This window comes from Marmota marmota, unplaced genomic scaffold, assembly GCF_001458135.2.
Source record: "Marmota marmota marmota unplaced genomic scaffold, marMar, whole genome shotgun sequence".
In the NCBI taxonomy this organism is placed as follows: Eukaryota; Metazoa; Chordata; class Mammalia; order Rodentia; family Sciuridae; genus Marmota; species Marmota marmota.
The window spans coordinates 15908777-15920558 of NW_025999880.1; the positions used below are offsets into that span (position 1 = coordinate 15908777).

The 11782-nt window shown below is 46.4% G+C and overlaps 1 protein-coding gene across 12 annotated transcripts in view; it reads left to right on the forward strand.

Moving 5' to 3' along the window:
- Nucleotides 1-11256, forward strand: part of Ezh1 (enhancer of zeste 1 polycomb repressive complex 2 subunit) — a 35038-nt gene extending 23782 nt beyond the window's left edge. For all 12 annotated transcript variants that reach the window (XM_048791002.1, XM_048790946.1, XM_048790956.1 and 9 more), the window contains 10 exons: nucleotides 815-1011; nucleotides 2348-2439; nucleotides 3359-3399; nucleotides 3992-4117; nucleotides 5518-5696; nucleotides 6275-6370; nucleotides 6788-6869; nucleotides 7790-7870; nucleotides 8693-8777; nucleotides 9007-11256. In XM_048791002.1, the coding sequence (XP_048646959.1) occupies nucleotides 815-1011; nucleotides 2348-2439; nucleotides 3359-3399; nucleotides 3992-4117; nucleotides 5518-5696; nucleotides 6275-6370; nucleotides 6788-6869; nucleotides 7790-7870; nucleotides 8693-8777; nucleotides 9007-9067 (1040 nt within the window). In that variant the 3' untranslated portion in view covers nucleotides 9068-11256. The remainder of the gene's footprint in view (nucleotides 1-814; nucleotides 1012-2347; nucleotides 2440-3358; nucleotides 3400-3991; nucleotides 4118-5517; nucleotides 5697-6274; nucleotides 6371-6787; nucleotides 6870-7789; nucleotides 7871-8692; nucleotides 8778-9006) is intronic.
- The last annotated feature ends 526 nt before the right edge of the window (nucleotides 11257-11782 follow it).

Genomic DNA, 11782 nt, shown 5'->3' on the forward strand with positions numbered 1-11782 from the left:
ACGACTCTGGTAAACCCAGGATTACTGCCTGAATTTTTTTTTTTTTTTTTTTTTTTGGAGGGGGATTGGCACTAGTGATTGAACCCAAGGATTGAACCACATCCCCAATCTGTTTTTTGTTTTTGTTTTAGTTTTAGTTTTTTTTTTCTTTTTCTTTTTTTCTCTTCTTTTTAATAATTATTTTTTATTTGTAGTTGGACACAATACCTTTATTTTATTTATTTTTATGTGGTCCTGAGGATCGAACCCAGGGCCTCACACATGCTATGCGATCACTCTATCATTGAGCCACAAGCCCAGCCCATCCCTAACCTGTTTTATATTTTTATTTTTGAGACAGGGTCTCACTAAGTTGCCAAGGCTGGCACCTTAGACTCAAAAAAGAGACTTTTCAGCCCCAGTCCACTCCACAGGCTCTGAGGCTGGCTTTGAATTTGTGGTACTCATGCCTCAGCCTCTGGAATGGCTAGAATTACACATACATGTCACCATACATGGCCACTGCCTTCCTCTTAAAACTTCTTTGAGGTTTTGTGTTTTGGTTTGTATTTGGTGCTGGGAATCAAAGCCGGGGTCTGGCATGTGCCAGGCAAGCACTTTACCACTGAGCTATGTCCCAACCCTGACTCTTAATATCTCTACTTTTTAAAAATTGTTAATTATCTCCATAGTATACCAGAAAGCAGTGGAGATGGGGAATATTTTCATCCTTAACATTTCTGCCTTTTAAAGTAGAACAAAGTACTTCTGAGTTTGTGACAAGTTTCTAATGACAACTGTATTCCACTTCTGTTTCTCTTTCTTCCTTGCTTAGAGGCTAACTCTCGCTGTCAGACCCCCACAAAACAGAAGGCCAGTCCAGCCCCACCTCAGCTCTGTGTAGTGGAAGCCCCCTCGGAGCCTGTGGAGTGGACTGGGGCTGAAGAGTCTCTTTTTCGAGTCTTCCATGGCACCTACTTCAACAACTTCTGTTCAATAGCCAGGCTTCTGGGGACGAAGACATGCAAGCAGGTATCGCCTGAGAGTAGCAGAACAAACGTGGGTCCTCCTTTCATCCATTGCTTTGTTGTTTTTTTGCCACCTGATGTCACGTGCCTGGAGAGAAATTGTCTTAGGTTCAGTCTCTTGTGAGCCAATGCTTCTGGGTCATGAAGTGGGTTCCCAAATTTGGGCCCTTCTGTAAATACCAGGCCTAACAATGCTTAGGGATCTATTCTCCTCTTTGCCAAATTCTTCTTTCTATGTCTAGTCACTATATAAATCTTCTGGTGGTCCTACTTCCTTTAAGCTGCTTTTAGTGATTCCCAACCATCTTTCTAAACATGTACCCCATACCTAGAGGGAACTTCTGGTCTTCTGTGTGTGTTCTTAGCAGCACACTCCGGCTGCTGCCACTGCCACTGCCACTCCCTCCCTCCCCTCATCCTTTATTCTCCAGATTTTTAAATTACCAGCTCCAATAACTGGGCCTAGACCTCAGCCTTTTCACTCATGCCATCATTGGAAAGGCAGTTGATACAGCCACTAATGCACTGAAAGCAGGAAAAGACTGTGGTGAGAAGACAGTGAAGAATAGAGACGCGAGTCAGGTGTTCAGACCAGTCTTTCAAGCAGTGCTGGATCTCTGTTCACATGGCTCCCTAACTTCTGGAGGTATCTTGTGATCTCTTCACACCTCTTTTAGTTAGAACAGTTAATATAATCATGGGTTTAAATACCCTGTTGTTTTCATTTTGGAGCTCATCCCTATTTCCTTCAGTCAAAAGAATTTTGTGTATTTTCTGGACAATATTTACAGTTTCACAGAATCCCATGTAGCCAAGAAAAAGAAGAAGAAAAAAGCTAAAAATGAGTGATATCAGGGAGAAAGGTTAAAGGAGAACCATCTTTCCTCAGACACTGCCCTGCTGAAATAGTCAAGGCTCTGGCATCTTTCTGTCAACAGAGGGAGCTAGTGTTAAGCCCAGTCCAAGGGCTCCCATCAGGCCTTACACTCAGTTACACAATGCACACAGGCAGCTGCCCTTCCTTTCCTAAAAGAGGTAGACACGCATGGTAAGGAGCATGGTGGCTTGGTGGAAAGAGTGGGGATGAAAGCTGTTGATCATGGAAGGCATTACTGTGTTCAGTATATCTCCCTTCCTGAGTTAGGGTGAGTGATATAGAGTTAACTTCAGAGCCAGGACCCCACATCCAATGGGACTCTTGTCTATCCCTGACTGAAAAGATGCCTAATCATCTGTCTGTAAATTCTCGAGAACTCTCACAAGCCCAACATGTTACTGAACACTTACCTGACCACCTAGCTCCAAAAGGTGTAACGAGCCCTGCCGGATTTCTCTTCCAGGTCTTTCAGTTTGCAGTGAAAGAATCACTTATCCTGAAGCTTCCAACAGATGAGCTCATGAACCCCTCACAGAAGAAGAAAAGAAAGCACAGGCAAGGGTTGGATGAAGAACCTTTTATGGGAAGGCTGTTCTCTGTGCTCTGACCTCCCATTGGGCTTCCCACCTGCCTCCCTCTAGGCCACTGAACAGGGCTGAGTGAGCCCATCTGCTCACCATCACATGGCTGAGGGCCAGAATTCTCAGTGCCACCTGAGTGCCTGTGCCTGGGACCGGTCCTGCCCCCTGCCCCTACATGCTGCAGACTGGACCTGAGATAGCTCTCTGGTTTTCCATTTAAACTTCTGGCCAATAGGCCCATGGCTTTACCCTGAGGCCATTTCTCCTTGTTGGGCCATTAGTTACCACCTTCCTTATTTCTCAATTATGATCAGAGTTTATTCCTTTTCTTTGTTTTTAGCACAGGTTGTTTATCTAATAATACTGTCATGCAGACAATCTTTATTTAGGGGTAGAAATTTGTTTTTGTTTTATTCAGCATTCTACCTAGCTCAGTAACCTAACGACTATCACTGAAGGAAGGAGCTGATGCCAGTTCTAGATACTGAAGCCCCTGTGACTCCTCCCTTTCCATTCCTTCACTCAAGAGAAGATTCCTGAAAGGCTTTTTCACCTCTTGTCTTAGAACTCCCCTACATCTCCTCTTCCACAAAGCAAGGGAAAGAGAAAGTGGAGAGAGAGGAACAGTAACATTATAATAGATATATACACTTGAGTTTTTGTTTTTTTCTTTTATAAGTTTGTTTGGGAGAGATTTAAATCTTGCAGCATAGTCCAGCTGGATTTAAGATGGGTCCTAGCTTCTGTGTACCAAAATAGAGGGCCTCCTGTTAAGGGATTTTGGAAGAAAATTCCACAATTATCAGAGCCCTTTAGAGCAGGTCACTTGGTCATTTGCCTGCAACAGCAGAGCTCCCAAGATCTGTGACCCAGAACCATCCCTTCTCTTTCAGGTTGTGGGCCGCACACTGCAGGAAAATTCAGCTGAAGAAAGGTAAGTTCCAGGCTGGAGGCATAGCTCAATGGTAGATAGAACACATGCTTAGCATGGAGAAGCCCTGGGTTCCATCCCCAGCATTGGGGGAGGGGGTGAGAAATGTTAGTTCCCCCAAGGCGGTCTTCAGCAGTTCAGTCTAAGGCCTCAGCCTGTGGCCATCACTCTGCCCCACCTACAGCTGCACTTGTTGTTGACCCTGGCTGCTTCCGCAGATTGCAGATTTCTGTGCAGAGCTAAGAACAGCTGAGCTTCTTACTGCAGCTAAGCAGACCTTTTATGAAGTACAGTTAAAGGCCTTGTGGTCTCTGAGTTTCCTAGAGTGACATTTGCCAGGTTCCAGTCCTTTTTTAATGTTCAGAGTAGCTGCCCTACTATCTTAGACCATCTCCACACCCTTCCCACAAAACAGGTCACCCCACTGTAGCTCGTACACTATGGTCATCTGTGTTATCTTTTCACTCCAGGTGCTGTGTGTGTGTGTGCAAGGTGATGGTTGAAATAAGCCTGCTTTGACTCAGGGCAGTGGGAGGGGAGGGCAGCAAGGGAACCGAGTCACAGGAGAGTCCTGTTTGATTCTTCTCTTTTCTAGATAACTCTTCCACACAAGTATACAACTATCAGCCCTGCGACCACCCAGATCGTCCCTGTGACAGCACTTGCCCCTGCATCATGACTCAGAATTTCTGTGAGAAGTTCTGCCAGTGCAACCCAGACTGTAAGAGCACTGTGCTTTCCGTTAGAGTCCACCAGAGTGGCCGGCCTCAGAGTGCCCGGGATCCCTTCCTCTTCCACCCTCTTTGCTGCCTCCTGGAATTCCCTTTGCTGTGCTTTAGACATTCTAGAGGGAAAGTAAGATGCTAAAGATCTGGAAAAGGAATTTTTTTTTTTTAAGAGATAGGGGCTTGGGGCTAGGAATATAGCTTAGTGGTATAGTACTTGCCTGGCACTTGCAAAGCCCTGGGTTCCATCCCTAGCACCCACCTCTTTAAAAAAGGAAAAAAAAAGAAAGAAAGAGAGAGAGACAGGTTTCGTTATATTGTTCAGGCTGGTGAAGAACTCCAAGAGTCAAGCAACCCTCCTGCCTCAGCTTCCCAAGTAGTTGGGACTACAGGCCATACCATTGTTCCTACCTGAGAAGGCTATTTTGAAAAGCCCTTAGGATCTTGATTCCAAAAGCAGCAAATAGGAAGAGGAATGCCTTCCCAACTTGCCCTTCCAAGAGAGAACTAAAAAAGGAATCTTTTTCCTCAAGGTTCAGCAACAGTCTCCTTTTTAAAAATATTGTCTTTAAAATGTTTTAGCCAGGGGCTGTGGTACATGCCTATAATCCTAGCATTTGGGAAGCTGAGATGGAAGGATCTTTTGAGCCCAGGAGTTTGATTCATAGTGCACGAGGTCTGCCTGGATTATATAGCAAGACCTTGTCTGAAAAAAAATTTTTTTATTAAAAAATTTATAGGTCACAATTCTGTCTATGTCTATTTTCATTTACTAGCTGGAGTTTTAATATCATGTAGGAGATACAGGCCTGGACATCAGCAAAGGCTAAAAGTGGTTCTTTCACATCTTATCCTGCCATGCCCTTGCTCAGGTGGGGCTGAGCAGTTGGTTGCAGTCCCTAACTTGCAGAAGGGCTTGCCCCCAGGCAGTTGTGCTATAACTATTTCCTAACAAAGAGAAGATACTGATCTAGCCACAGCAGAAAGATGTTGATGCTGGGGAGGGCTGTGGGTGGAGGAGGATGGTGTAGAACGGATGCATTCTGTTCTCAAAATGATGCTTGTTTTGATGATGAGAATTTACCAGTGAAAAGAACTGATTTCATTTTCTCTGGGGCTCTCTTCACCTTCCTTCCAAATTCTGCCTTCAGGGATGGGGGTAGGGATAGGGTGAGGACCACTGTTGGGAGATACTTCTCAATGGTCACACCTGCTTTTTTTGACTCTCAGGCTTGGGTGTTGGGAGGCACTTTGTTTTCTAAGCAAAATACTCCAATGTATGATCACAGGGAAGGAACCTTCTGTCCTATTTCACCAAACACTCTTGAACACATGTGCTTCTCTGCTGTCCCTGAGTTCAACCAATGCTCCAACACTGACCTGCTCTTCTCTCTAGGTCAGAATCGTTTCCCAGGCTGTCGCTGTAAGACCCAGTGCAATACCAAGCAGTGTCCTTGCTATCTGGCAGTTCGAGAGTGTGATCCTGACCTGTGCCTCACCTGTGGGGCCTCAGAGCACTGGGACTGCAAGGTGGTCTCCTGCAAGAACTGCAGCATTCAGCGTGGCCTCAAGAAGGTGAGGCCTTTTTGCAGATCGAGATAATTGAGTAGGAGAGACACAACAGTCTTAGACATTCTCTTTCCCTAACTCCTTAGAGAGTGCTTGATAAGTCCTAATGGACACACATTGCCAAATTAATAAAGTTTCTGTTCTAATAAAGAGTCAGAAAAGTGACCCCTCAAACAAAGGCAAATGTGTCATTAATGTTGTCCTTTTTTTTTCTTTTTTCCTTTTGTGGTACTGGGGATCAAACCCAGGACCCTGCACATGCTAGGCAAATGGTCTAATGCTAAGCTATATCCCTAGCCCTCATGTTATCCATTTTGACTTCCCACGAAGCAGTGAATACCCATGGACTCAAGCCCAGGAGATCCCCAGGGGAGAGGAAGATGAGTCCTGTTTCCTTTTACTACCTCTCCTCCTTACTTCTCCCCCACCAGAACAGAATAGCTTGGACCTTTTTTCTGTTCTCAGATCCTCTTCACAGTTGCTAGTTCTCTCCACTGGTGCCCATAACACACGTGCACATTCAGCATGCTCATCTACTTGCTCACACATGCCCTGTCATCTGAGTTTTGACTCCCTCTCCTCAGCATCTGCTGCTGGCCCCCTCTGATGTGGCCGGATGGGGCACCTTCATTAAGGAGTCTGTGCAGAAGAACGAATTCATTTCTGAATATTGCGGCGAGGTGAGTGCTATGGGTTTGGCCCACGTCCCTGCTGGGGAGATGCTGATGAGAAACTCTGATTTTCTGTGGGCCAGCCTTCTGTGAATTCATCTCTAAATAACTCAGCCGAGTTCTCATGTGGCCTCTTGGGGGATCCCACAGAACTGTTTGCAGTCCTGAAACAAACCACTGTTCTTCAGTTTTTTGTCATCTCAGGCCACATGAGGGAGTGGGGGCAGAGAGGGTCTCTCTTTGGCCTGAATGCTGTTCAGCCTGAGTGACAGTGGGAACAACATGGCCTGGGTACCCTGTCCTACAATTCTCATGATCCTCAGCACCTATAGGTGACACTGCCTTTTCTCAGCCCTTTCTGGGGGCAGGGTACCATGCCTGAGCAGACAGCCTGACACCCTATTTGTTCCTTTTCTGTTTGTCCAGCTTATCTCTCAGGATGAGGCTGATCGACGAGGGAAAGTCTATGACAAATACATGTCCAGCTTCCTCTTCAACCTCAACAATGGTATACTACTTGGTGTCTTTTTTGTCCTCCCAAGGTGGTTTTATGCAGGTCTTTCTTTTGGAGGAGGGCATTAGGTATTGAACCCAGAGGTGTTTTACCACTGAGCTGCATCCCCAGACCTTTTTATTTTTTATTTTAAGACAGGGTCTCACTAATTTGCTAGGTTGCTGAGGCTGGCCTCAACCTTACAATCCTTCTGTCTCAGCCTTCTGAGCTACTGGGATTACAGGTGTGTTTTATTATGCCTGGCTTCTGCAAGTCTTCCTACCAAGTTGTCTGTGCTGTAGTCCAAGTTCAGATCACCTCCAACAGATGCAATAGAGCCTGGTCAAACTCAAGAGACCCTGCAGGCTATGGTTCACTTGATTTGGGAGGATCTCCATTTTGGGGTTTTTTGGAATAGGAGCATTGAGCACTCACACCTCCAAAACCTCCCTACCCACCATGGCACTATGGCATATACCTGTAATCCCAGCTACATAGGAGGTTGAGGCAGGAGGATCACAAGTTGAGGCTAGCCTGGGCAACTTAGTAAAGTCTGTCTCAAAATTTAAAAAGAGCTGGGGATATAGTTCAATGATTGCCTAGCATGTACAAGGTCCTGGGTTTAATCCCAGTACCAAAAGACCAAAAACAAAAAACAACAACAACAAAAAAAAAAAACTTCCCTACCAAATAGACTGGATGGGAAGACATTAGTAATTCAAACCAAGATGGGGAACCTAAAGAGAGAGTGCCCACATGAAGCAGAATTCTCAGACTTTGGTGCTTTACACATATCCTATTACCACTCCAGGCTTCAAATTTCTGTTGCACTAAATTGTTTCTGTTACCAGTTAGTTAACTGATTTTAAATTCAGGCTAAAGAAGTGTGGAGTTTCCTGGTGCCCTCAAGGTCTTCTTTGATTTATATCATACAGATTTTGTAGTGGATGCAACCCGGAAAGGAAACAAAATTCGATTTGCAAACCATTCGGTGAACCCCAACTGCTATGCTAAAGGTGAGTCTTCAGTGACCTTGGAGGTGGGGTCAGGGTGGACACTTTGTTGACTATGATTTATATTTATGTTCAGTAGTCAAAGCTACTTTTTGGTCTAAAGATAATCATGATTAATATCTGGTATCATTTTAGGCCCCCTTCTCTCTCCTCTTCCTTCCTCCCTTCCTCTGCCTCATCTTCTCCCTTTCTGTATTTTTTTTTTTTAATTTTTTTTATTTTTTTAGTTTTCGGCGGACACAACATCTTTGTTTGTATGTGGTGCTGAGGATCGAACCCGGGCCGCACGCACGCCAGGCGAGCGCGCTACCACTTGAGCCACATCCCCAGCCTCCCTTTCTGTATTATAATCTTTTTACACTGACTATAAAAAACATTTCCCACAAACGTGATTTATAGGTAATTCTTATGAAGGCCTGGTTCATCCCCAGGGCTAAAAAAAAAAAAAAAAAAAAGGCTGAGTACAGTGGTGCATGTCTGTAATCCTAGCCACTTGGGAGGCCAAGGCAGGAGGATCACAAGTTCAAAGCCAGCCTCCGCAAGTTAGTGAGACCCTGTCACTAAATAAAAAATAAAAAGGATTGGGATGTGGCTCAGTAGTTGAGAACTGGGTTCAATCTCTGGAACTAAAAACAAAGGTAATTCTTTCCATGTATCACTAGCCAGAATAATAGCTCCAAAAGCATAGAGAATGAACTACTTTCATTGACTACTTGTTAATTCCATTTGATTCCACTGAGAATGTAGAGAAAATTAGCCCAGAATCCTCCTGAATATTTACTTGCATTGATTAGAAACCTAGCCTTGGGTTTCTCCTATTTGCAGTGGTCATGGTCAATGGAGATCATCGGATTGGGATCTTTGCCAAGAGGGCAATTCAGGCTGGTGAAGAGCTCTTCTTTGATTATAGGTAAGAAGGTCAGCAGTGATCCTTGGGAGATGGCCCTGGAGGCAGAAGAGGTGGCTGTGGGAATTGATTTGGGGGGCTTACTATGGGTACAACAGATGAAGGAGAGGGTCTGAACACCTCAGAAAAATATTGTTGAAAACTGCTATTAGGAAGCAGGAGGGGAAGTGAAACAGGAGGGGACCCCATCTTGTAAATCATTTTTTCTTTTCTCCTTCCTACTCTGGGACAGGTACAGTCAAGCGGATGCCCTCAAGTACGTGGGGATAGAGAGGGAGACCGACGTCCTTTAGCCTTCCTGGCGCTGTGGTAGCAGCACTGTCTTTGCTTTCATGCACACACCACTGCTGCTTGAGTTCCTGCACTGTGTGTCTTCCACGCCGAGAAACCCCAACCATTCCCTCTGTAGTGAGGCCTCAGCTGTGTCCCACAGGCACAAAACCATCTCAGTGAGAGGGGAGCCAGGCAGCTAGGGCTTGGTCTCCTAGGAGAGAGTTGCAGAAGTGGGAGGCTGCTTCTCAGGCCTCAAAGGAGGGCACGGGCCAGGGCAAATGACTGCTTGATTTCTCCTCAGCTTCCCAAGCTGCAGGCCTCAGGAATCAACTTAGGCAGTTCTGAACAGGCTCTGTCTTTTAGCTTTCCCAGCCAATGGTCCTTATGCAATTGGGTGCCAGACATAGCTGAGTGAAATCTGGTCTCTGGAGCCTACAAGTGCTCTGGGTTAGAGGTGAGCCTGGCAGGCAGCACACACTGAATTCAGAGGGAGATGGGTCACTTTCCTACCTCTTTCCTCTGGCAGGGTCCAAACCAAAAGGGTGTGGGTTCTAAGCACAGGGATTCAAGGCTAGAAGAGGGAAAGCTAAGTGCTACCCTCCCATGGACAAGGGGAGAGCCAGCTTGATGACAGCAGTTAAATTGCCAAGCGTGGTCCAACAGACTTTGAGAAAGACTTCCTTGTATATTCTGGAGGTGAATGGGTAACTGTTTTCAGATTCCTGGGAGCAGGTGCCAGTATTGCTTCCAGAATTCTAGCTCAGCAACTGCAGGCAGGCATTGTGCTGCTACTGACCAAATGTGGGAGGCATGTCTGGCAAGAGAGAGCACTCTGGTCTGCTGGATCTGTAGTTCTTTTTAGGCCTCTGTGTTCAGAGAGGCCAGAGTTGCTTATCTCCTCAGGGTAGAGGGGCCCAGGTAGATAGACTAGAGGGAAAGGTTGGTGTGATTTACTTCCTGTCTGTGGCACCTGCTGTTTAGAAAAGTGGGCTGGCAGTATGTGTTTGCGGGTGGGTGAGGGGCACAATTGCACATGTAGGATGGCAGCACAGAGCAGGGCAGACTGGCAGAGGGTATTGCAGTGTTGAGAAGAAGCAGGCAGACCACCTGTCCCAGTCTATGGTGTCATTCTCTCTGGGATTCATGCAGAGCAAAGCACTTTATTTCTTTAGAAGTTCTGTAGATTGGGGTGGAGTTTAAGCCAAGGCCTCTGGGGTCCATGCCCAAATCCCACTTCTCAAGAGAGGGGAAGAAAGGGGTAGAAGAATCTCCAGTCTGTCTTATTTTCTAGGGGAGGCAGGAGGAGCTGATGTGGCACAGAAAATTTATTAAACTGGAGCTAGCAAGAACTGCCCCATGTCTGTGGCTGGCGTGCTGAGCTGGCTGAGCTTTGTGCTGGGTAGAAAGGACTCAGGTGGGCAGGTACAGATTGGCCTAGGGAGTGTTGGGATGGGGAGCGGGCATCCCCTCTTCTTCCTGGGGAATCCAAGCCACTCTTCCCCGTCTGTGCTGCCCACTCCCTTACTCCCACCCCAGTAGTTGTCCCGTGGAAGAAGTGGGGCTGTCTCTGGCCAAGTTGCCTCTTAGGGATTTGTGTAAAATGTGCATACGCACACACACACACACACACACTCACTCACACTCACATAATCTCACCACAATGGTGGGCACTGCACTTAGCACACACCCAGCCAGCTCCCGACGGCAGCCTCTCCCGCCTGGTTGGGGCAGCCCTCACCATGATTCCATACACCTGCTGTGGTTTGTTGTAGTCATTGTATCGGGGATACCCTCAAGCTGAATTACTCATTATTGGGGAAAACCAGAGACATATAAAGAAGGAGTCAGGTCTGTTTGAAATGTCAGGGGCTGATGGTAAGGAATAGGTGACAAAAATTTATTTCCAGACTTTGAGTTAGACTGACCCCTACCTTTCCCTCAGCAAGCAGAAGCACTGGTAAATCCCCTTCTTCCCCAGCTGCAGACCACTAATACTTATATTCCTCCAGCATTCCCATCCTTTGTCCCTGCTGTCCCCTACCTTTAATGACGGGTCTCAGCTTCTCCCCCCCACACCTAAGAATTGACTGTGTAAGGTGATGGGACTTGGGGGAAGGCTGGTGTACATGTGGCTTTATTGCCAGTGAATTTCACGCACTTTAAAGTCCTGTGGCTTGTGACCTCTTATCTAATAAAGTGTTAGAATCCATGTTGGCAAGTTGTATAGTGTGTGCTTTGGGACTTGGAAGGACCCAGGGATGGTGGGCTTCAGCATTCTGATCCCCAGTATCCACAGAGATCAAAGGGGAAAAGTGGGTGGTCATCATGCAAGAGCCAGTCAGGCCCCTGGCAGGTGGTGCAAAGATTCTGAGAACTCTGACTAAAAATTCCTGAGCCCTCAGATTAGTTCCTTACAATCACCCCATTTATCCCCTAACCACGACGACAGCCACCATACACACACACACTGGGGCTCTGCCACTCTGCTTTATTGGACTGGCACGTAGTCAAGGGCACAGCTGGCTCCGCCCTGCTTCAGAGTGGAGGCCAGAGAGCGGCCTGTGAGTGACCAGCCGCACTCATGAGACATCTGACACAGGAGACGCTCACTACGAACTGTGGGCACAGCACAGCACAGGACAGGACAGCCGACTGAATTTTTCTTTTATATATAAACAGATAATTTAAAAAATTAGAATAATATAGAGTTCCTCTAGAGAGAGACTTTGCAACAA